Below are 25,218 nucleotides of genomic sequence, written 5' to 3'. Positions count from 1 at the left end.
ACTTTCAGTTATTCATATGGACAACCCCACACACAGAATGGCACAGATGTGATTAATGTGACATGATACAGCTGTCACTGGCTGCAAGGAATCACAGACAACTAAAAAATGTTTGGCTTAAAAATACTTCTTTAAAATTCACCTAACTGCAAAGTTAAAAAAGCTTTTCTGGCTATTGCTTTTTGGTTGGTTTGTTGGTTGGTTGGTTGTGGTTTTGGTTTTATTTTTGGGTTTTTTTTCATGCGTGGGATTGTGTTTTACAGAATTGCAGTGAGCTTTTTCTGCAGGGCTCTGTGTGTGTGTAATCCTTTTTTAATGGGGGTTCTGGATATCAAATCTTCTGGCAGAAAGTTCTCCAAACACTCATAATGACAACAGTGCATTTGAGGATGTAGTTTGTTCCTAGATTTATACCAACCTGACATTTTCCCAATAGCAAAATATTTAAATAAAAACAAAGAGAGTGTCAGGCTGGTAGAAGTTTTTTAAACATATGTCTGATATAGTGTGTAAGGAAAATAAATTCCACTTGTGAAGGCCCTAGGCCTGCCCTGGTTGCCACGTGGGCTGCAGCAGTTCCCTGCTGGCCTGGCTGTGTGTTTCAAAAAGGCCCAGCTGGAGTGAGCATCACTGCCTGAGGAGCAGCTGATGTTGCTGAGTAGATGACAAAGGTCCTGCAGGAGCAGGAATTGCTGAAATGAAACATCTGTCCAACAGGAAAAGGTGCGTGTGCTGTGGGAAGGAACCCCCATTCCTGGGATGTGAAGGTAGAGGAGGTGGCTGAGTACCAGGGGTTGGCAAAGAACTGAAAGCTTTGGGGAACAGAGGTGTCAACAGCAGAGGCTGCTGTAGCATCCTCTGAGCCAGGTGAGAGTGGCAGTGGAACTGGACCAGATCCTGTGGAGCAACCAGAGGGAGCCAGTGAATTCCAATGGGTGTTGCAGGACCACAAAAAATGCAGCACCAAGGTCTGCTGGTTTGCTGCAAAGGGGCCTTTGTGCTAAGCTGGTTTTTAACCATGATTCTGAAAGGTTTCAATAAATAGCTCTCACAAGGAAAAGCTGATGTTTATCAGCTAAAGGAGAATGTGCTGTATGGTTTTGGCATCTTTCAGCTGCACTGGATACGTGTGTCCATGGCTGCAGTGCCTGACAGGGCCCAGTGTGGGAGTGGAGCAGGAGCTGCTCATACAGAATGGCTCAGACCGGAGCAGAGCTCCTGTGAGATCCCAGCACTGACAGCTCAGGGTGGCCTGAATTCCCAGCTGGCCTCACACAGAAACTGGGGCATCTTCTTCCAGGCCTCTGCAGAGTATTTCAGGTTGCAAACAGCCCTGAGGTTTCCATATCCCATGGGATGCACTCTGGGATCTCTCCTTCGATACCTGGTAGAGGAGCAGCCAGTGAAGCACAAACCAGGCGCTGCCACGTCGACTTTTTTTTTTTTAACAAGGGTTAAGGTTCGGTATCAAAATAGGGAAGTGGAAGCTTTATAAATCCTTTATAAATCTTGCTTTGTTGTCAAAGACCAAAGACTTCCTGTTTGGGAATCCAGGGCTGTTTCCATTTCCACTGTAAATGGTGAGAGACTACACATAAATGTCATGTTTACTTCACAATTTCTGGTTCTTTCTACATGTGATGAAACAGCTTTCAGATGGCCATGACATTTTGTCAAAAATAGAGATGGCAGCTGGGAAAGGAAAAGTAGTTTAATGCCAGCCTAATCTTAAAAAGCATTTTCTTTATTGGAGTTAAAGAGCCGAGTCCATCACCACAGCACTGCACACATTTATTGTTCATATTCCATTATTGTAACAAATCAACTGAGATTTTAAAAAAATCAACTGAGTGTTTTCATTCAGTTCTTCCTTACAGTCCTCATGGAGCAGAATATTTAATTGGTGGGTTTTGTCTGTGAAGCCAGTGCATGAGCTACATATAATGTCCATGTAACAAATACTGCTCTACAGTAATTCTAGGCACTTGCATTTCTCACAGGGGAAGACCAAAGTGTCATTGTTCTGTACAAACTTGGACAGGGTAATTGAACAATGTCATTTAGTACCATAATTTACAGTAGTACAGTGAACTAAAAGATACAAGCCCAGAAGCATTTTTTTTTTAAAGGTAAAATTTTAGCAACTATTTTTGTAACTATCTAAATTCAGAACTAAGATGCACCAAAATTCAAGTGGACAAGAATTAACATCTACTGAAGAAATCCCAAATGGCTATTAAAGAGCCATGGAAAGGAGTGGCAGTTCCTCCATCCAGTCATGGAGCTGTCATGCAGTGCTGATGTGGGCTCCAGCTGTTAATGGAAAACGAGTTCTTTTAGGATACTTTTTAAGGGAGTGAACCACGAAGATCAGCTGTGAAACACTTGGGCTCTGCACAAACTCCCCCACCCCCTTTTGCCAGCCAGCCCTGCTGTAACAGGGGCTCTTCCTGCAGCCTGGGATGGCACAGCAGACTCCAACCCCCCCCCCACACACACACACTGTGGGATGCCATAACTGTTCATTAAATGTCATTTTTAGCACTTCTGTGTTTGGGAATGACTCTGCTAAACCCAGACTATCTTGCTCTGAAGAGTCCTCCTGGGGTCCAACAGCCCAACCCAGCAGCTACACTTAGCACAGAATTCACAACTAGCACAGAATCCCAGAGTATCCTGAGCTGGGAAGGACACACAAGGGCCATGGAGTCCAGCTCCTGTGGGTTCTGCAGCTCCTCTGGGAAGCCTGAGGCCATGGCTCTAGTCCCTCATCCAGGGCAGTCCCTGTGCAGGGAGAGGGGCCAGGCCTGACCCTGGCAGCTGCTGCTGGAGACTCACCTGCTGCTCATGGGGAAGTCCATCCATCACTGATGGACCCCCGGGTTTGGAGGTGCCCATGGAAAGCAGCCACTGCTCCTGTGGCACTGGATGATGCCAGGCTGCTCCCACCCATCCCTCTGGCAGGATTTTCCATCCTTGGCATCAGTGACACCCGATTTCCCCTCACAACAGCCACGGTTTGAAACATTTCATTCCGCTTCCATTTACAGCCCTGGATCTGCACCTTGCAATTCCTCCCCTGGGAATGCCAATACTCAGAGCTCAATACAAGAATAAAACTCCACCAACAGTTTCAGTAATTCAATAATTTATTCATCTAAAAAAGTGTGTAAAAGTATATAGCTCTCATCCACAAGGTATATATGAATGACATTTAAAATGGAGGTCTTTTATTATTATTGTTTCTTTTTATCAAAGTCTTTTTTAGTGTATTGTACCAGCGATATACTGTAGATTTAAAATGAACTTCACATTTTTTTTTGTTTTCTTTCAAATTGTCGGCTATATATAAAAGAAGCTCACTGCAAAATGCTGAGAGGAAAAAAAAAAAAGAAAACAAAAAGAAATTCAGAACTCCCCAGAAATGTACAGCTTTTACATTTAAAAAAGGTTCTGAAATATACATACAAGCATGCTGGACATTCCCCACCCTCCCACTCCCTTTAGCTGAAACACCTGTAATAATAATTCTGATTTAGGCATGATTTTCCAAAGTTAGAAATAAAAAAAAAAATAATAACTTTCTTCACTCTGTAGGAAAGCCAGGGCTTGTACATTTCAGATTAATTCAGTAAAAAACTCACAAGTAAAATAATGCATATTTAAGAGAAATATTATACAGAACTTTTCACACTGAAGTACATAAGATTTTTCTTTAAAATCTATTGCCATTCATTTATTTTGCACAAAAACGTATAAATATGTCACCAGCTTCTCTTAACTTAAAAAAATTAAATAAAAGACACCAGATGAAAACTACTCCTTGCTGCCCTTTTTTTAATTTCTAATTTTTGCTTAGAACCAGGTTTGTGGGGAAGAAACACCCCTGGATAAAAACGGCCCATTTAAAAACAATAAGTAAAATAATAATCCAAAGTTCACATGAATCCTGGGAACAAATAACCCCCAAATGGTAAAAGATTACAAATGTCTACTTTACATTTTTTTCCTCCCCAAGTTAAATTTTTTATACAAGTTTACAATCTTCATCTTTTTATGCTCTTCAAAAGGCCTTGAGAATTTTCTTTTCTGATTAAGAAAAAATAGTACTGCAATATTTTTAAAGTCAATTTTACACTGTACACATTAGATACAAATGGTTTGATATCAGATTTTTTTTTTTTAACCTATACATTGCAAAGAGAACACCCACACGGAGGGGTGGAGCAGGGAAGGAAATAATCCATTTACAGGTTCCTCTCCTGCCTTCACCTTCTCATTACACAAGCAATTATTTTTTTTTTCTTTTATTATTTTATATAATTTGTTTTAAATGTTACATTATCTCAAGAAAAATACTTTTTAAAATCATAGAATTTCATTTTTTTTAACCAGAACATGAAAGTCTTTTGGAAGAACTCTAAACTTGGTAGCTTTTCTTCACAGCCAGGGGAGGGGTCACCAAGCCTGCTCCAAGTGCCTGACCCTGGCCCCCTCCTGCTGCCCAGTGCACCCCCAGAAATGAGGGAATGGGGCTGGAATAGGAACCCCTTGGAGCCTGGAATGAAGGAGTCATAAAAATACTTCAATTAGCCATTAACCTTCCCAATGGCGATCATTTCACTAAACAAAGTAACTTTGCCACCACAGTGGTGTAACTTCAAGTACTAATTTAATGATATAATTTTTAAAAATTATTTCTTTGAAATAATATTCCTATAGTCAGAAAAAATACACCAGATTTGTGACTGATTTAGTGTAAACAAAAACCATATTTTTGGATATGTACATGGACGAGTCTGCCCAGAATTAAAGGGCAACTTGGCTTTCAGTAAATACTTTTCTAGCATCACTAAATTTACTGGAAATATATTTCAATCATAGCTCTACAATAGATTAATTTACCACTTTCCACTTGCCCTGACAGTGGGCTTTAAAGTATTTTTCCTCCCTACCTCCCTCTCACTCTTCTCCCTTAGATAGTGTTATCCTTCATTAAACACTGGCCATTCCTTGCTTTAACCAGGCTAAACACAGGGGAGAATTCCTTAAACTACAAGATTTCCTTACCAGAACACGCTTCCCTTCCCAGACTTCGATTGTTATGAGCTTCACTTTTGATTTCCAGGTCAGAAGAGTGAGAGGTCTGTAGATTAATAACCCTACAGTGGAATGGAGCTGGATTTTGAAGGTATTTCTACTGTTCCTGGTCCTTTATAATTTAATCCCTCCCCTCCCCAAACCTAAAAAATAAATAAAGTATCTCCAGACCATTCATATCTACATGGACAGGTAACAAATGCATGCATTCATCCCAATCCACTCTGACAGGAACTCCAGGTAGACAGAAAACTCCAATATTTATACGAGACTACAACTGTGTGGTTTTGTGTTGGTGGTTTTTTCCTCCTGCAAAGTCCCAGTTTACGATGATCAAACAATGAAACACCCGAACTGGTCGCTACAAGGTGGTTTTTACTCGCAGGGCTGACACTGCTCGTGGGTCTTTATCAGTTCCTAATGCAAAAAGATCCCGTAGTCTTCCTTAAAAAAATAAAATATTAAAAAAAATAATCACGCTGACCAGTAGTTACTGAGCCACCAAACTAACACTGGCTTGAGGTTACTCTGTGTTCACTGTTCTTGGATGTTCCCAGATTTTGGACTGAAGCTGCCAGAGATGTTAATGGGTAGTTTAGTTTTGAACACTGCAGAATTCACATGTGCTTTTGGAGGAACAGAAGCACAGCACAGGACTGGTCTGAAGAGAAGCAAACGGAGCTCTTTGCAGGTCGTGGCACGTTCCCGGGCGGAGGGGAGAAGCAGCCAGAACAAGTGCTTGTGTGTGTCCTACAGGATGTTCATGATGGCGTTGTAGAGCTGGGTGAGCACCACGAAGTGCACGGGCAGGCAGGAGCTGCGGTCCTGCGTGGCCGGGTTACACGTGAGCCAGGACAGGGCGTTGTACTGCTCCAGCACGAACCTGCACGGCGAGGCAGAGACATCACAGCCTGCCCTGGGGGGGTTGGGAACGGGCTCCCCTGGACCTACACCCCGACACAGCTGCCAGTGCGTTGGCAAAGGAGGAACCTCACTGAAAAGCAGGAGGGTTTAGCTTCGCTGTGTTTGAACTATTTGCATGAAGGGCCTCCCAAACACACACAGATTCTGGACTCACAGTGGTTCAAATGCCACTGCTGTCAAAGTCTTGGGGATTGAACACCTCTGCCTCCCTGGGCACCCTGTGCCAGTATTTGCTCACACTCTTCCTGTGATACTGCATCCGATTGCAATTTCTCATCTTGTAACTTCTGCCTGTTGCATCTCATCCTTTCCCTGTCCACTACATTCTTGTTTAAACTCAATATCTGGGACAACTGTGAGAGTTCAGTCCTCCAAGAGGATGCAAATTCAGATCTTCTAGAACAGTACACCCCCAATTTCCTTAGATTAGACATTCCTGTTCCCTGCTGATGTTTGTTCGCTCACTGGGGTGTCTCACACTGTATGCTTTCATGACACAGATCTGTGTCCAGTCCCCAAAGGTGGGATGGAAGCAAACAGGCCCTACATCATTCTGAATAATAAAACACACACCCTACATGCATTCAGGAACAGTGTCTCCCTTCATACCCCAGTCCTAGCACAGTGTTATCAGGCAGTGCTTTCATCTCCTACAAATCCATTCAGTTCGCTGAGGTAAGATAATGAGTGGCACAGCTCAGGTTAGATGCCAGGGGAACAGAGCAGTCTGGGTGGGAGGCAAACCATGATGCCCCCCTGACAAGGCTGAGCTGTTCTGAGTTTCCTTGGCCTCACTGTGAACAGCAGAGGGAACCCACAGAATTCTCCCTCAAAGCCTTGCTCTGGCATCTTGGAGGAGGAAAAGCCCCAAGACACATAGGTATGGCAGGGCTAAAAAGTGCTGATAAAACTGATGAGTAATTGTGATAGGTTGGAAAGGTTACTCTGAAACCTTTGAGCTCAGTCCCCAAATGTTTAGGGCAGAAATGAAAACCTAAAGGGTGTTACCTCAAGACATCTGATGTAGTTTTGGAGTCGAGGGGGTGAGGAACTCGCTGAGAGTTTCTGGCAGGTAGAAGCTCGTCTGTCTGCGCTACAGAGATGTGGTGATGAAGAGAGGCCTGTGCAGAAGGAAAGAGCAAAAATTAACTTCTCCTTAGCAGGTACTGCTAAAGATTCCTAAGAAACATTCACTGTGAATCACATCAGGACAGATGGGAAGTTGGCAGTTCTGTGCTGAACCCCCCATGACCAGTGTATTTCCAAATTAATGGTAACATTTTTGAATAAACCGACTGGAGTTCTGCAGTTCTGGAGTGAGAGGTCTCAGGTTCACTCTGACACCACAGACTCCAACTGCAGCTTTTACAGGCATAGAAATAGCAATGGATTATGAGTGCTCCATGTGGAGTGTGACAGACCTTCAGGAAGAGGGGACACTGGTTCTGTGCCTGAGGACAGGAGGACCAGAACCACTGCGGGAGGTTCTCGGCTTTGGCAGTCGACACAAAGTATCCCAGAGCCAGAGGCTGCTGCTTCAGCTCTTCGGGGGCTTCCCTGGAGAGGAGACGTTCACCTTGGCTCTGCAAGACAGGGAAAAGGCAGCTCTGAGGGTGTTGTCACCTGGAACGGTGACTTCATTTGCTAATTACTGTCCTGTGACAAATGAGCCCTCCTTCACTCAGTCAGGAATCTTAGTCAAAGTTATTCAGCCTTATTCCCCTGCAGTTGGGTTCTCCAGGCTAATGTTTCAGAAGCACTGTAGAGCAGTTAACTTCATCCATAAATGTCAATAGGTTAAAAGAAAAAGGCAAAGATTCCACTGCACAGAAAGCAGCTCAGTTACAAATCCCTCCCTGCCAATCCCTTCTAGTGGGTCTGGACAGGAATCCAAGGCAGTGAAAAAGCCTGGAGCAGGTGGTACTGGGAGCCTAGCACACAGGGCCAGTGGCCAGCCATCAATTATTGCCCTGACCCTGGGCCCACGGGGGGATGATCACACACTGCTGCTCTGCTAAAGCCAAACATTACACTGCAATTACCAGGTCTGGCTTAATGGTTAATGGGAATTACTTAGGTTCAGATGGAAGGGGCTTGTCCAGGGCTCTGGGCTCAGGCCATGAACCTCCCAGGGCTGCTCCCAATGGATGAAGCTCCACTGAAAGCAAGCTCTGCATAGAACTGGGATAGAATGGATTGCTGAGGGAACTGGGGAGAGACAGAGTGAGGAATTGTGATTTATGGCTGCAGGGTTTGGCAGCAGAATTTAGAAGTTTTCATTTGCCCACACACCGGTTTGGAATAACTGGGACAGCAATGTGCTATTATCAAGCCTTTGATAGGAGAGTTGCACAATCTACACAAGGTGGTTGTGGACTGAGCTCACAAAAGGCAGGATTATCATTTCTGTGGCTGAGGCAGGAGGCATTTCTCCCTCACTGACTGTATAAAGCTGCACTGAGGCATTTTGCAGGAGTTTGCAAGGAAAATACAGGTAGGACTTTCTACTTCCAGTGGTGAAACTACCACCATTTAATCAGTCGTTCAGGAGTTAGAATTCTGATCTTGAGACTTCTCAGTGACATGTCAAAATGGTATAAAAGTTACCTTGTTTCTCTCATAAAATACTGTATTATTTAGTAAAGAAGTAATATGCTACTATCTCAAACTTAATACTTTTAGAACAAAACTTCACAGAAATTTGTGAAGCATAAAACTTCTACCTAATTATGATGGAAACCATTTTAAGAGAACAGCTCAGTCTTGCATGATAAAGTGTAGGAGGGAAAGAGTTCCATCAAACCTGATCCAAGCCATGCCAATTCAAAAAAATAACTTGAATTACCAAAAATAATTTGCATTTTAAGTAATCACTGATGTTGGAACTGACTTTATAAAAGCCACTTCAAACAGAAAAAAACTCCTAAATGCTGTTTGCTCTGGGCTAAATATTCCTAAGAAAACAACATCTGCATAACCATCCAGCACCTGTGGAGTTTCCATGGGCAGAGTTTCATCACTGGGAGAATTCTCTCCCTCTTGTTTCCCCTGAAATCCACAGGAACAGGGCAATGACAGCTTCCCTTCTCTCAAAGACTTGTCACTTAATTCCAGGGACATTCAATAGGATTTTCCAGGAAAGAATGGGTGAGTACAGATTAAATCTGTGAAGGGTTATCAGCTATGGCTGTGCCACACCAAAATAAAGCTGCTGTCCTCCTGCTCTCTCCCCCTCAATTATCCACCAACAATTAACTTGGAGGGTGCAAACAGCCAATGCAGAGACACCTCCAGCAATATTTAACTTTCAATTTGAACCAAATCTTTACTTGCTGTTCACCTAATTATGTGTCAGGACCTAAAGGAAAAAGATGTTTTGGAGCATTTGGGTCTTTCTTTGTATTTCATTTTAAGCAGTGTGTGCCTATGGTGCTCCAGCCTTACCCTACTGTGATGGTAGTGAGATCCCACTCCAGTGCCAGATGGTGATCCAGGGGAAGGAACTGGGGAAGAATTTGGTGAAGAGTGAAGATTCCCTGTTATCAAAATTCTAATGTCATTGTCCATGTCATCTGGGAATGGGAGATCAAACATGTCATCTGAAAAGGAAAAGAAAGGAGAATCATTTCCAATGTGCTATATACTCTTTTCTCCAAGAATTTTTTATCATTTATTACCTTTCCCTTTAATTTATTATCATTCTCTTTGTTCCTTTTACATACAACCAAGATAGATGAAAGCAGAGATAAAGACTCTACTGTTTAATCCCCCTTAGAACCCTTGACTGCAACCACACAGACATGAAAGGAAGAGTTGGCAGGCAGCTATTGGGATAATGAACTTTAACAGTGGCCACAGAGTGAACAGAATTCTCGTTGTCGCACCTCCATAAAATCCAGACTGAATTTTGTAACAGAACAACTGACAGTTCTGTGCAGTTGGTCACAGAGACCCCTTAACAAGACACTTGTAACCATCACACAGCTCCATGTTCTGCTGCCACTGGTGCTGCTCCTCAGGCTCCCAGAGCTGCACCCCAGCTCCAACCTCTGGGAACAGCCCTGGCAGCTCCAGGGAAACTGCCCCAAAATCCACGAGGGCAGCAAGGCCCTGCTCGCAGCAAGGGACTCGTGATCCTTTCAGACACTGCACCAGGATCCCCAGCAAAGCAACCTTCATATCCCACTTTCACCTCAGGAGTTCCACACAGCTTGTTAGCATAAATGGCTGGATTAATTTGCTTTATGTTAATATGTGGGGAGGGCTAAAGATATAGAGAAGATGTGTTTGCCTTGTGCATTCCATTACTCATCATCTGCACACAGGTTACAATACCCCAAGTAAGTTATGGGAGGGAAGGATAAGGCACCATCAACACAGCCAAAAATTACACTATCACAATATGGTTTAGAGGGTTTTTTCTTATCCAGATTTCTCAGCAGGCGAAGAAATCCAAGTGTATAATGACATTTAAAGCACACTTTAGTGGGCAGACAAGGACAGTGGGAGCTGTCTGAATTAACTGCATTAATTAGAATTGCAACCAAATTTATACTAAAACACAAAGCCCTAAACAGAAGTCATGCATCCTACATATAATAAGTAACAACTTCTCTTTAAAAAGATGAATTTACACTGTATAAAATGGAAAAGTATGTGTGTCCTATGTGAACTATTTTCACCTGAAATCCCAGTACTGAAACAGGCAGGTCGTTGTTTTCCTTCATCTCCCAAAGAGAGCCTCTGGACTGCCAGAGCAATGCTTTAACTGAAGTTTATTAACTTGTGTCCTACAGCCTCAGTAAACAAACCAGAGCTAATACCATGCTCTGCTTGGCCCCCAGAGCAGAAATGAGCTGGCTAATGGCATAGGAAGCAGCTTAATCATTAAGTAGAGCAGAGTTAAGAAAATTAAATTTAACACCATTTTGGAAAAGGCCATTCTTGTACCTGACTCTAATTAACATCTGCAGCACCAAGGGGCAGGTTAATGCAGGTTAATGTTTGTTGTGCTTGGGAGGGATCCCGGTGCCTCCTGGGACAGGGATTGAGAGGGGCAACTTCCCTTCAGAGGCCCTGGGACATTCCAAGAGGGACAGATCAAAGCCTTAAAAGCAGTAGCCTGCCTTCTTTCTAGCCCAACTGCTCTCCTCATTAATACAGCCACTGTACGTGTTTGTAGCTCCTCTTGGTTTAAATTGCTTTGCACTCATTTAAAGGATTTGGGACAAAGCAGGAAAATGCTTATTTGGATATAAAGCATTAACCAGAGTCTTGCTGACTCAGACTGCAGGTTCCATGTGAAAGCACTCTGGGGGCACCAGGGAATCTCAGGTTGGGATATTTTCCCTACTCAACCACAACTGCCTCCTTCATGTCAGCTTTGCACACAACAGGACACAATGTGAAGCACGACTGGAAAACAGCAGCTGGTCTGAGCAAGTCACAACAAGACAAAGCACACTGTGGTCTGTGCCACTTGGTGCAATGGCCGGTGCTTGTCCCTTTGGGAATAAGCAGTGTGACTCTGAGAACACATTCAGGGAAAGCACACAGTCCCCTCCTGTAGCTAAAGCCCTGCACGGTTCCCTTGCCAGGGTGGTGTGGGGTCTGTGCAGAACCCTGACCCCCTCAAGGGTTTATTCCTGCCCAGCTCAGCTCTGCTGACACCCTGGGAAGGCCCCAAGGGATTCCCCCTCACTCACCGTTGGTGGGGCTGAAGCCATCCTCATTGGGGTAATTTGCAGGTGCCACCTGGATGGTGGCAGAGGTGGGGAACACCAGGATGTGTGTGCAGGAGGCGTCCTGGGGGGTGTTGAGCTGGGACGACTGCAGGTTCAGCGCCGTGCTGCGCCCGAACACCGAGCCCATCGTCACCGCGTCTGTGGGGACAGGCACAACGGCACAGGGGTCACCGCATCGCCTCCCAAACGTGCTCCGTGTCCAGGGACACCTCTGCCAACCCCACCTGCCCTGCAAACTCTCAGACACAGCTGAAGGGCCTTATCTTCAAAAGATTACATTGCTGCAAGAGCTTGACATTAAGACCACCAACCCCACCCCTCTCCTGTCATTCTGCTGCCCCTTAATCAAATATTTACTTGTTAAATGAGCAAGTTAAATTGATTCTTCACACACATCTCTGTAGAATTATGAAATACACCCCACTTTAGTCGATATAACACAAACACAAAAATAAAGCCACACAACAATAAAGCTTCTCTCTCCTCCTCCTCTGTTCTTTTCCATTATCCACCAGCAATTAACTTGGAAGGTGCAAATAGTCAACGCAGAGACACTTTACGGCAGTATTTAACCAGCACCTTCAATTTTAACCTAATTTTTGCTCACTGTTGACCTATTATATGTCAGGATCTAAAGGAAAAAAAAATCTATTGAAGGATTTGTGTCTTTCTTTGTGTTTTACTGTGATATGAAAAAAGCCTCATTTACCATCTGTTTTCACACATTACAAAATCTCTGCTTTGAAAATATTCAACATGATAAGTAATTGTCAAGCTCAATTAATTCTGCTCTGTATTAGTCTTTTCTTTCTAAACTTAAAAAACCCCAAAGTGGTTTGTAAGGATAAGTTAAGGATGTGTCACCACATACTTTAAAAAGTACATACTTAGATAAAACAACAAAGGGAACCTCAGCATTAAATTTTACTTCTACTGAAGCCTATGGACTGCTGCTTGTAAGTGAACTCCCTAAATAACTTCAGCATGTGAGAAGATAAGTGGGCTTATTCTTATTCCCATTTCCACAGGCTTCTACTCATTCCCACTGCAGCCTCCTCCATGCACGAGGGTGTCTGTGACACAACTTCTGGCCCATGGGAACTGGGCTGCCTGAGCCCATGGCCTCCCCAGGGAACAGATCAGCACTTTTGTGGGCAGTGGCCCACAGTCACCTTCCTCAGGAGACTGCTCTCCCCACCTAGCACCTCTCCGTGCTATTTTGGGGAGTTCCGCTGGCTCAGCCTATTGTCTGTCACACATAGCCACGCTAGTCAAGTTCTTCACAGAAATCCCAAGATTATTGTGCCCTAGTGTGAAATGCGATAAAGAACAATTTCGTTGGCATTGCCATAGTTAGCTAAAACATACCTGGCATCACCACGAATGATCCCTGTGGCTCCATGGCAACGAGGCAGGCACTGAGGATGGAGGGGGAATCTGCTGCGGAGATGCCGCACATGCGGCAAACCTCCTTCAGCTGTTTGCTGATTGTCTGCAGGGAGCACTCCCCGAGCAGGATACTCCAGTCTGCAAGGGAAAAGCATCACGGGAGGACAGAGCTCATGCAGAGCCGCCACTCGCCTGGAAACACCAAAACATTCCCAACACTTGGCATTTCCCTAATTCTAAACTCCCCAGGACTGACTCCTGTGCACATGAGGGGTCTGGCCCTGCAAACTAGGTGCTCGAGGAGTTCCTGTGGAATGTTTTATTCCAGGATAGTCTCTTGGCTTTCCTTTGTCCAATACAATTTTCCCCAAGACCTTTTTGTTTGTTTAGCGACATTTAAGTTGAGGAATCACAAGTGAATCCTGTCTCTATTCCTGAGTCAGGAAAACTTCATCCAGAACTTTTTCTAACATGTGATAAGGCCTCCAACTTCCCCTGGAAAGACAGTGTGCAAATCCTGCCCAACACAAGGGAGTAGCATCAGACCCAGGGCACAAACAAGGAAAGGTTTATGGAAACCAACACAGAAATTCAGTGCCAGGGTAGGACTGCAGCCAGCTCTCCTGTAATCCATGCTGTCATGGCCCAGGAAATCCCAGTTTGGAGGATCCTGGTGATTGCCAGGTACTTTTACATTCAGACCCACTTGGCCAAGTGGGCATCAGTGTCAAGACAACGATGGAGCAAAGGGAGAGAAAGGGCTTCAGCAGCTCTGGTGTTGATTATAAACTCCTAAGGAGCCCTGCCTGGGAAGCCTGGAAATGTGGCCACTTTTGCCCTCACTAAACTCCGGCAAAATAAACAACAGTCTAACCCATCTGTGATAGAATTTGACACACTTTGTTCACCTTTTGTAAGGTCAGAGTTCTAGGAAGCAAAGCAGAGACGGGACTTGGGAAGGTTAAGCTAAATTCACCCCATCTAATGTCACTGTCTGATGGCAGAGTGCACCCTCAGCAAGTGTGCAAGTGATGCAAAACTGAGAATAGCTGAGTCCCCATCCCCAGAAGTGTTCAAAAGCTGTATGGATGTAGCACTTGGGGAAATGGATCAGTGGTGGCCTCAGCAGTGCTGGGAACAGCTGGACTTCATGAGCTCAGAGGGCTTTTCCAACCTAAACAATTCTGTGGTTTTGTGATTATCACTCAATTTGTTTAGTTTGAAAGGTTTCTGATTAGGTCTGAGCCATCCAGCCTTGCACCCTGGGTCCCTGTCCCACTCCCCACGCTGGGAGTGGCAGCCCTGACAACTGCACACCTTTCAGCTCCCCGTGGCCCAGCCGGCCCAGGCGCCCGATGACGACTCTCCACGGCAGGGATGTCATCTGGACAATGCCAATGCACCATTCCCAGAGCTTCTGCAGCCCAATCTTCCGGGCAGACAACTTGCTCCTCCTTGACCTGCAAGGGAAGGAATTAAAAACAAGAGTGAGGAGACACAAGGACAACATTCAGACTTCTGTTCTCTCTAATTATGTCACTGTTTACCCTCTACAGAGTTCTGGGCATTTCCTAACTTACCTTTTACTACTACTAACAAGAAAAACTTAGGTGTCTGCTTTCAGTGCTGTTACTGCAGTGCCATCAAACAGCTGAGCAACACACCAGGTGTTTCTCAAGGGAAGATTTGTAAACAAAACAGTTGTAAAACAAATTGTAAAACAGGTGTAACTCAGTCGCTTCTCCCTGTGCAGATCTGAAAATCTACAAGTGCCAACTGAAATGTTCTCACTGTAACACCAGCATGATGGCCTTGACAGGAAAGGGCAAGGCAGGGATGTGCAAGGAGTTGGTGAGGGATGACTCCAGACATGGATCCACGGGAGAAGCCAAGGGCAGTGAGTACCTGCTGGGCAGGTCGATGTTGACAATGCAGGTCTCCAGCAGCTCCCCGTGCAGGTCGGTGCAGGACGCCAGGAGCCAGCGCTGGTCGTGGGACAGGCAGTACCCGACAAAGAGCACGTTGTATTTCTGACTGGCCTCTCCAAATGTCTCTCCCAGCTCTGTCTGCTTGTCTTTGATGGGGGCCAGGATGAAAGGAGGTGAGTACAGCTGGATTGGGCTGGGCCTCTGCAACAGAGTCAGCATAACAATCAGCTGATAGATCAGAAACTACTGAACACAAGGAACGCGCGCACAGGCAGCAAGTACAGAGACAAGCAAGCTCGAAACAATGAGTAAGTTCAAAGCATTCCTAGTGAGGAGGGAGACTGGGAAAAGGGGAGTTATAGACAATTCACTGCTGCCAGTTCAAGCTGATGCACTTCAAACCTATCTAAAGATTTCTTCTTATGTGCAGGTAACCCAGGGTATGAAAGCAGTCTTTGGACCAGTCTCTGACACAGGCGGGAGTTTAAACCCCCTCAGCTGTCAGATCCTCCTGTCCCTTAATCATCTTTAGGCCCTTTAGGCTGGATTTGCTCCAGTACATCTGAGTTTCTTTTTTCTGAGGAGCCCAGAAGGGAGGAGGACAAGCATCTTCCTGGCTGTGCTGCAGCACCTTCCAAAGGCATCCCAAGTGCTGCTCCTTGGGAGCATCCATCATGTCCAATAGGACCTCCAGGTCATCTTCTGCAAAGCTGCTTCCCACATGGGCATCCCAAACCCATCTTTGCCTTGTAACTCCCCTCTGGAGAACACACAGGAGGGCCCTCACCAGACATGTTCCATAATTAAAAAATAGTCAGGGTATTTTCTTAATTCTTCAGCAAAGTTTGGGAGTCTGCAGTGCAGACTGAGAACAAATGTGTAAAATGTAATAAACAGAGATTAACTAAATGCAATAAGTAAATGCCAGTAAGTTTGGCTTTGCAAGTAGGTTTTTAAACCCTCCCAAGCAGCTCTTTATGCCAAGGTAAGTGTTAATGTGTTTCGTTGGTTCATTACATCTAAATAAAATATTCACAGTTATCTTTCAAAGAATGCAAAACATTCATAGAAAGTAGGATGGATTAATCTTCCTTTGAAATCCCTGAAATTCCAGAATCAGGGCTTTAATATTTACAGTTTAAAATAGATAAAAGATAAGCTCATTGAAGAAGGGGATTTCTCCATTACCCCAGGGAGTTAATATAACATCTGCAATTAGGCACAGGAACTTATTTCATATATGTGCATATATATGTGAATAGAAATACAAGTTGGGTTTAAACTCTGGTTGGAGCACCACAGACTGAAACCACAAAATGACTCAGAATCCCAACTAACGATGTTCATTTTCTCTTCTTTCACACTTTAACCTTTTGCTGTATGACTCAAAACCAGAAGCTTAAAATGTTTTGAAAGCAAGTTAGCCTGATGTTTTTGTTATTATTTTCTATTCCATATTAGCTTGCCTTTCCCCTTTATATCATCATTGTCTTCTCTACCTTGAAAAAAATCCCCCAACAAGTATTTTCTCCATGCTTTGATATTTGAGCAAAGTGGTTACAGTTTATTAACAGACTTGGATTTTCTTGCCACCAATACCAACCTCAGGATTTTTGAGGGTCATCTCAATGCTGGCAGCTGGCCCAAAGCCTGTGAGGGACTTGATGTGGATCTGTGTGGGCAGGGGCCTCCTGCACTGGCAGTACACAGAGAACGCCAGAGACTTCAAGTGCTGAATGTAGAAAACCTGCTCATCCTTCATTGTCTGCAGCATGTACTGGCAAGGCACAATCTGTGGAATTCAGACACACAATAAAACAGGGCTGAGAGGCTTCCAGGAACTGCTCATTAACATCCTAACCAGATCCACACAGTCATTAGTCACTGAACACCCAGCACACTTTGGGATGCACCACGATTTGCATTACAGGTCCCTTGGCAGGAGTGGCTGCAGCAGGCAGGGACTGCACCCTCTGGGACAAAACTGCATCCATCACAATAAGAGGGAATCTTAATCCATAAAACCCAAACACCTGTATTCAAGCACCCAGAATTTTTTACAAGTTCTTTTTTGAGCCACATCTTCACTTGCAGGTGGCCTGAACCACACCATCCCTGAACATTGTGTTCATGGTCAGGGTCGGGAATTGTTTGCTGTCCTTGTGGGAATTGTGGCATTATGGTGTCATCCTCAGAGAGGGGTGTAGAGGGCACAGTTAAGATTCCGTTACAGTGATTTGTATGGTTGTTTCCCCTTTTCAATTTAGTTCCCAGTGGAAGCTCAGCAGCCTCAGCTGCTGCTCAGTTTATTTGTTTCAGAAAGTCATGGGGAGAAGCCCACAAGGATTCACAGGTTCAACAGCAAGAACCAGAGCTACAGGGAGATTTGCCTGGGAGATGAGTTTGGGGGTTAAGACTCAACTACACAGCAAGAGTAGGAAGGAGAAATGGTACAACACTCCTTCAGAAGGAAACAAAGCATGAAAAAACCCTAGTTTTCACATCAAACATATTTTAAAATTAGAATTAAATCCCTGTAACCTCACGGTTTTTATCTACTGGTTTTATTGTACAAGTACCACTTGTGGCTGTTAAAGTATCTTTCCTTTTACAGTGAGATCTTTGTAGCAGAAGATGTCAATATAAAACATTTACATTGCAGCTACCACTACAAGACTCAAACAGATTATTTCAACAAATATTTTCAGTAGTAATAAAACTTAAGTGTCACAAAACTTTTACTACTTTATGGTTCTTGCTTGAACCTTCAGAACCTTGGCAGCACATTCTGCTTACTAAATGTGCCTTTTAAAAGCCAGCTTTACCCAAGGATTTCAGAAGCTGAGCCTTCCCCCTCTGTACAGGAATGGTAATAAAGCTGCAAACATTTGGGTTTGATTTATTTTGAAGTAACTGCATGTTGTGTGTGCTGTGGTACAGCTGTGAGAATACAGTGCTGGAACTGGATCATGTTTCCCTTGACTTAGAGAAAATCGCTGTTTTGACTTAAACTGGCAAAATGTATTTTGAGAAACAAAAAGTGAATGTGGAAACAAGCAGCACTGAGAAAAAGGGTCAGTGTGCTACAGCCTCAGCTCCAATGGCAGTGCAGAGGTTACACAGTTCTTGTGTTTCAGACACTGGTATCAGTGGCTGCTTTGGTTTTATTATCTCCAGGTCTGCATCAATCAGCTGCTTGCAGCCTACCACAGTATGAAGTTGTGCATCTGATTTTCAGTTCATCCCCAAGCCTGAAATATTTTGGTGACAGTTTCCCCCATCCTTCCAGGGGACAATGAGGTCATTGAGAAGTTATCAAAAAGAACAGTTTTCCATGCCCAACTTGAGACACCACAGGAATTTCCAATTTTTTATTTCTGAAAACTAGCTTGAAATACTTTTCAACCAAGGTGAGCAGACATGGGTAAGGTGCACAGAAATCCTTCCTGCACTGTTCCTGCCTGCACCCCCTGGCCTCCCATTGCCCCCACATTTACTGAGGCTCAGCCTCTGTGACAGTAGACCTGCCAAAATGTAGCCAGCCTGGGCAAGAGGCCAAGAGCTGCCTCTGGCTGCACAAATTCAATTCTTCAGCAATTCCATAGTAGTAACTGTTTTTATATGCCAAGTTACATGGTAAATTATTTTTAAGAAGCAGATAATAACAATACAATAGTCATATTATACATTCAATGCCTGGCTTCACATACTTCTTTTTGGATTAAATAGTATAAATCAAGGGAATATAAACAGCAAACAACTCCACATGTAAAATAATCAAAGGAGCAACTGGCCAGTTTTGGCAATAGCAACTCGAGTTACAACTTAAATAATTGAAATCCCTCTCCAGGAAGCATTGAGCAGATGGGATTGCTGGAACCACGGGACAGACTGCTGTAACTAACTTCCTCATCAAAACAAACACAAGGGGCTGTTTTAATATACAGACATACAGACTTGCACTGTCAACAAAATAATTTGTAAATGCCACCTACGTTTTATGCATTATCTCCCATTTATCTCTTTTAACACAGTGTCCATACCACAGGTGTGCTGTGACACAGAGTCTCAGTGCGAGGATACAGAGGAAGGCAGAATTACCTGGAGAATGAAAGAATTCCTCATATTCTCAGGCAAGTTGTCCAACATTTCTGTGTAGCATCTCATAAGGCTCAGGAGCCAGAAGTTGGTGGAGGCAGACTCCTCATCAGCAGTGTAGGTGAAGGGGTCCACCATGTAGATGACCACGGCAGGGGGGTAGGCGTTGCTGTCCGCGCCGTCCGGCTCCGTGGGGATCCCGATCCGCTCCCGCTCCGACGTGCTGGGGGCAGAGCCACAGGGTGAGTACTGCTTGTGTCTGGGACCAGGCTGAGCCAGGGGGAAGGAAAGCAGAACTAAAACCCACGAGGATGGGCATTGAGATGAGTTGTGCTCACAGCAGCTCCTAACCTGAAATAGCTGGGCTAATTAGGCACTAAAGGTACCATACAGTCTAACAGCATCTCACTGACTGCAATCAGACCAGCTTAGACCTGAAGAATATGGAGAAGTTGACTCCTTAGCTGTGCGTCTTTTCATGTAGGTGTGTATTTGGGTTTTGGTGCAGTTTAGGGTTTGCTTTAGGGACAAGTGGAAGGGGGAGAGGAGGAATTTAGAAGCGCCAAAGCAATTCATAGTCTGGAGTCCTGCTCAGGTTCAGGGAAGGCTCCGCTGGTAACAGAACGAGCAATTGAGAATTTCTTACTAGGTAAAATGTTCCTCCCGTGCCTCAGCCAGGAGAGACAGGCTCAGCATCTGTAAGTGATCAAAGCAGCTCAGCCTCTGTCAGAAGCCCCTGCAGCTGCTCAAAGGGTGTTTTGCACAGATCAGGGAACAGATGTCTCAAGGACCAGCCCAGCTACAGTGGGATGTGGGCGTTTCCCTCTCTTTAACACACACCAGGACTATCAGCAATGTGCATTATTATGAGAGTAATGAAAAACATGCTGCCTCAGAAAGTTACTTACGTACAATACTAAAAAACCTTTTCTTAATTTTTATGTGATAGATGGCTATTCATAATGAAGTCTTTTAAAAAGTTGTGCTGCCCAAATTTGTTTTAAGGTAACAGGACTATAGTTGTGTCTCCTGAACTCACTGTGTGCCTGCTTGCAAAGCAACACCTGCAATGCAAAAGAATTAGGAAAAATACATCATGGCTTGCATTTTGCATCTGTTCATGTTGCAGGTGTGATGGAGCAAGAGGCACTCAGGTCCATGGGGTACCTACAGGTGTGGCACAGGCCCTGACACACCCCATGGGCTCCTGGTGCTGCAAGGACAGCACAGGTGAAGGGTCCCCAAGGCAGCTCCACATCCACGCAGCTGAATCAGGCTGGGATTCCCGTGATGAAAAAGGGGAGGCCCGTCTTCTTCCTGCTCTCCTTCGTCAGCGACCGCTTCAACAGGAACTGGCGCTGCCCTGCTCCCACCTGCTCGGCTGTGCCGCACCTGTCAGAGGGGCCTCTCCTCTGGAAGGGTCTCCCTAAAACTTAGAGGCTGGCTGAGCACAGGACAGGGCACCAGGGAGCAGCACTTTGAGCCACACGAGCGCTTCGCTTACCCTTCCTGTGCCTCTTGCTGCTGCTGCGGTAGGCTGGGGCCCGGCTCGGTGTCTGCCCCGGGGCCCGCGCTGCCCTGCGAGCGCTCGGCCGCGCCTCCCGCGGCGCTGCCGCTCTGGCCCGAGCCGGCATTGCCGCTGAAGCCCGGCGTGGAGGACGTGCCCATCTGGCTGGCGCCGGGCGTGGCAGAGGACGCCGACAGCTGCGGCACCGAGGAGCCCGAGGAGGAGGCGCTGCCGGCCGGAAGGCTCGTGGTGCCCGCGCTGGGCGTGGAGCTGAAGGAGCTGCCCGTGGCAGGGGCCCCGGCGGCGGCCGAGAGACACGAGGAGGAGCTGGAGGGAGCGGGTCCCGAGCTCCCGGGAGCTGCCTGCGGCTGGCTCGGAGCCGGCGTTTGGTACTTGGGGGGCAGCAGGAGGCTGCTGTCCAGCTGCAGGGTGGCCAAGTAAGGTGCTGGAATGGCGTGGAAAGAGGGATTAATGACAGCCAGATCAAAGGAACCTGCATCAACCTGCAACTCCGATGACGTTCCCTGCACTTTTACAACATTCTGAGAGTATACAAATGCTGACAGAATGGAATCTCCACGACCAGTGTTTGCTTTGGAATCCATTTCTCAGAGTGTCAGCTTGAACTGATATGAATCAATTGTCTTTAAAACCAGGACTGACTTTGCAGGGCTTTGTGACTTTAAGCTGGTACTGACATGTTCTGCTCTCTGGCCAAACCGTGTGGCAATAAATGCGTTGTACAGTGCCCAGCTCTGCAGTCTCTGACAGGTTATCTCTGTCAGGCTGGAAACCTTAAGAGTCATTTGTATCTGAGCTACAGTCGTGGCAAACTTAAATGTAGTTGTTTCTGCTGTGAGATACCACAGTGATAGATGAATATTTATTACTTATTTGCTCCCCAAGATGGTGTAAATCACCAGCAGAGAAGTTTACAATGCTGCCCCTGCCAGACACCTCAGGTGTGAACTGGGCAGCCCAGTTCCTCACCTGGCTGTACACATGCTGCCTCTTTCTGCAGGGAAACCTGTGGTAGTACTTCAGCAGTGTTGTGCAGTTGACAAGATGGACACAACTGGCACCATCACCAGACCTCTATTATCTTAAAAAACTTCTCATACCTTCTCTCAGGCAGCTCCACACAGCACTGACTCCTCCCCTCCTTCTCTCTTCAAGTTTCCTTCTTCCTCCTGCATGACTGGCTAACCCCAACCTGTCCCTTACCTGGCCACCTAACCCTGTCTGTCCCTTGCACAACTGCATGTCCCTCCCTCCTTACAGGCAGCAGACTCCATCTCAAGCTCCAACTGATAACCAGCTAACCCACTCCTATATAACACCCTTCCTCGCTGGACAGGCAAGGCAGTTTCCACTCCTTGGTAATCAATACAGCTGTAACTCATTGCAGAAAATGGCCTTCTGCACTATCCTTACAAACCATCTTCCCACAGTGTTGTAATAATTTCTCAGCTTGCTGTAATTCCTGCGTCTCATGCTAAGATCTCAATTGTCAGTCACATACAATATATGCTGACTCTGGACCATTCTGAGAGGAAAAAGCATGCCTGTCCCCAGCTGAAACCAGGTGACTGCAGGGACTCAGCCAGGAGAAGTCAGCTGATCCTATCCCAGGAGATGTTACACCCTTCCACACTCTCAGTGTGGTTCTACAGTGCCTCACCAAACAAGTGCTCCTGACATTAGTGTAATACAGAGCAGGGCAGGTTGCCATAACAAAAACAACCAGACTGATCTGTTCAAAGTGTCACTGTTTCAGCGGGGAAATAAGCCAGCATGAGGTTCAGAGGAGAAGGTGCCTCAGGGTCAGCAGCCTGAGGCCCCAGGTACCAGTACTTGTTCTTCTGCCCCTGTGTTAACTCACTGCCTTGGCAGACTCCCAGTGACCTCCCATCTCCTATAAATGTGCCTTTACACTGGAGGCCACCGTGACACGGCTGTCACACGGGTGTGATGAGATGTGTCAGCAGCAATAAACCAGATTCACGGACACCTTCAGTCTTGTGTGGAACACCTGCCCCACCCCGGGAAGTATTTGGGGCCAGGTTATAGAGGACTTGGCAGATGATGTCCCGGGGGGGGAAACAGGATGAGCTTTATGGTCTCTTCCAACCAGACCAGACTGTCATTCTGTGATCTTCGTGAAACACAAACACCTTATACCAAACTGACTTTTCTAAAAAGCTAAGAATTTGAATCTCTAACATAATCCCCAGAGTGACAAACAACACAACTTTCTGAAGTAAGCAAAACTAACAAGGAAGAACTGAAAATAAAGCCTTGTACTATCTTTTAAATTTTTAAACAGACCACCATGTGCATCTTTAGGAAACCCACGCTGTGGGTTTGCACATGCCCCTCCCAGTCCCCAGAGCCGTGGTGTCACTCACCGAGGTGATGGCGGCAGACCTGCGCGTAGAGCTTGAGCCTGGAATGATTGTCACAGTCCTCGGAGCCCCAGGGCTGGCTGAACCACTCGCTCACCAGCTCGTCCGTCAGCTTCTGGGCCACGCTCTTGCCCACCTGCATGATCCCATCCCGCAGCACTTTGCAGATGGGCTTGTGCTGCCCAAGTCTGCACATCTGCCAGGGGAGGGAAGGACAAACACCCCTAAGGAGATGCCAACCACCCCAGTAAATTACAGAGACTGGTCTGTGGCTTAATACCCTCATTCTCAGCACACAGCTAGAGACTTTTAATAAATATCTACAAAAAAAAAAGGGTTACATTTATCTGTTGCCTTGAACTACACTCACGGCAAAACTAAGGTTACAAAGTAATGTGACGTATTGGGGAGCAAATGCTAAAGAAATAAATGCTTTTATCCCCAGCCTAGCAACTGTGAGAAAGCTACAACTTCTTTAATGTTCTCCTTGCTCTTTAGGCTTGGTTGGGCCATCACTGGGGAGCTTCAGCTCTATTAATGCTCTGCTGCCTCCTCTGTAAAATGAATGTGTACAGGGAAGAACAGACAGCAACAAACACCCCAAAATGCCCAAAGAATTCCAGGGTCACTCAGACAGCATTCTTGGACTCTGAAAGTGCAGAAAGCCCTCAAAAAAAAAAAAAACCAACAAAACCCTCCTTTCAAAGAACTGCTACTTTAAACCCCATGGATTTCTCCCAGTGGACATGCACTGGAGCAGCAATGACACTTAAGAAACAATAATTCAGTGTGGTCCCTCTTTCCAACCTCGTATACAGCACTCAAGTCCCTGAAGAAAGTTTTGGCTCCGTCGAGCAAGGCCTCATTTTCCGGACACACCACGATGTAGGCGACATCCCGATGGCCTCCGTAGGGGTCCAGCAGGAGCCTCTCCCAGAAGGGCAGGGAGAAGGGAGAGATTGTCAGGAAGTCCTTGTCATAGCCCACCAGCAGCGTTGGGATCGGGAGAGGCTCAGGAGATTCCTCTGAGCCTTCACAGGAGAAAAAAGAAATAAAGAAAAATATGTTAAATGATCTGTTTTAACTGCACTGTGTCTCTGATGGCCCAGGAAGTGGGTTCTTTTACAGGAATATTGGAAATCACTCATCCCTTGCTGTTGTGAGTATCCTACAGGTTTATCATGGAGTGGAAATGGCTATCAAGGCTGTGCCATGCCTGATAAACCATGTGCTCCCAGCCTTTCTTCTTGGAAAAGATATTTAATAAAGGAAAGGAAGATTTATATCATACTTAAGGAATGTCACATAATGAAAGTTGTTGGCCAAAGTGGAGGGAGCTGATCCAAGCACCACTTAAACTTTCCTAGAAAGCTGCAATAAAACATCTCCCAGTGTACTCCAAGCTCATGTACTGCCCTTCCCGAGGCTTCATCTCTTGGTTTTCCTTTATCATATCCATAATCACAGCCCAGGAGTTCCTGTTCAGTCACAAGCAATAACAGGAACACACAAAATCTGACCTTACAGCTCTTCATCCACCTCCACTTGGTTGTGCAAAATTACTGATGCTTGGAGAAATTCATTCCCAGGTACACAATACTACACAAAGTTATTATAATTCTAAAAACTGCCTCCCGCCCCTCTCCGTAGGATGTGCTCCAAGCACATCCCCACAGAGAGGATTATTATCCAGTGTAACAGGGTTTCTCCCAGATACTGCCTCAGTAGAAGAAATATTGCTCAAAATGTCAAGCTAAAATATACCCAGTAGTTCCTGCAGAATATAATTCAACTTTATTAAAAAGTCAGCATCCAGTAAAATTCACTGACTTTCCATCAAAGGCTGTGCTCTGCACTCTGTGGGAATTTTGGTGTTATTCTCTGGTAACAACTAGCAAATCCTAACTCTTCAAATTACAAACACTGGAAGAATTATTAGAATTGTTCCTGGTGGGGCACAACAGCTTTAGACAGGAACTAGAGTCACCCCCAGTTGTCCCAGCCCCAAGGAAAGCAGCAATATATCAAATACCAATAGAAAGCAGTGGTGGAACTGTAGGAAAAACATTAAACCAGGCTGCAGTGGTTAAGCCTGAAATAAATTGCAAGCAAGAAATACAGAT

At 45.4% G+C, this 25,218-nt stretch overlaps 1 protein-coding gene across 1 annotated transcript in view; it reads right to left on the bottom strand.

Moving 5' to 3' along the window:
• Positions 1 to 3,137: 3,137 nt before the first annotated feature.
• MED13L (mediator complex subunit 13L) overlaps positions 3,138 to 25,218 on the bottom strand; it is a 170,683-nt gene continuing 148,602 nt past the window's right edge. Inside the window, exons 19-31 of the mRNA XM_062504089.1 lie at positions 23,903 to 24,126; positions 23,099 to 23,291; positions 20,688 to 21,135; positions 19,187 to 19,406; positions 16,689 to 16,877; positions 15,063 to 15,286; positions 14,475 to 14,617; positions 13,137 to 13,295; positions 11,730 to 11,906; positions 9,469 to 9,623; positions 7,446 to 7,607; positions 7,033 to 7,145; positions 3,138 to 5,983 (exon numbers count right to left, since the gene is read on the bottom strand). Of these exons, the coding sequence (XP_062360073.1) occupies positions 5,851 to 5,983; positions 7,033 to 7,145; positions 7,446 to 7,607; positions 9,469 to 9,623; positions 11,730 to 11,906; positions 13,137 to 13,295; positions 14,475 to 14,617; positions 15,063 to 15,286; positions 16,689 to 16,877; positions 19,187 to 19,406; positions 20,688 to 21,135; positions 23,099 to 23,291; positions 23,903 to 24,126 (2,540 nt within the window). The 3' untranslated portion in view covers positions 3,138 to 5,850. The remainder of the gene's footprint in view (positions 5,984 to 7,032; positions 7,146 to 7,445; positions 7,608 to 9,468; positions 9,624 to 11,729; positions 11,907 to 13,136; positions 13,296 to 14,474; positions 14,618 to 15,062; positions 15,287 to 16,688; positions 16,878 to 19,186; positions 19,407 to 20,687; positions 21,136 to 23,098; positions 23,292 to 23,902; positions 24,127 to 25,218) is intronic.

The sequence above is a fragment of the Cinclus cinclus genome, chromosome 17 (assembly GCF_963662255.1).
Source record: "Cinclus cinclus chromosome 17, bCinCin1.1, whole genome shotgun sequence".
NCBI lineage: Eukaryota > Metazoa > Chordata > Aves > Passeriformes > Cinclidae > Cinclus > Cinclus cinclus.
Note: the sequence above shows the minus strand (reverse complement) of the source record. Positions and strands in the feature narration are given on the sequence as shown.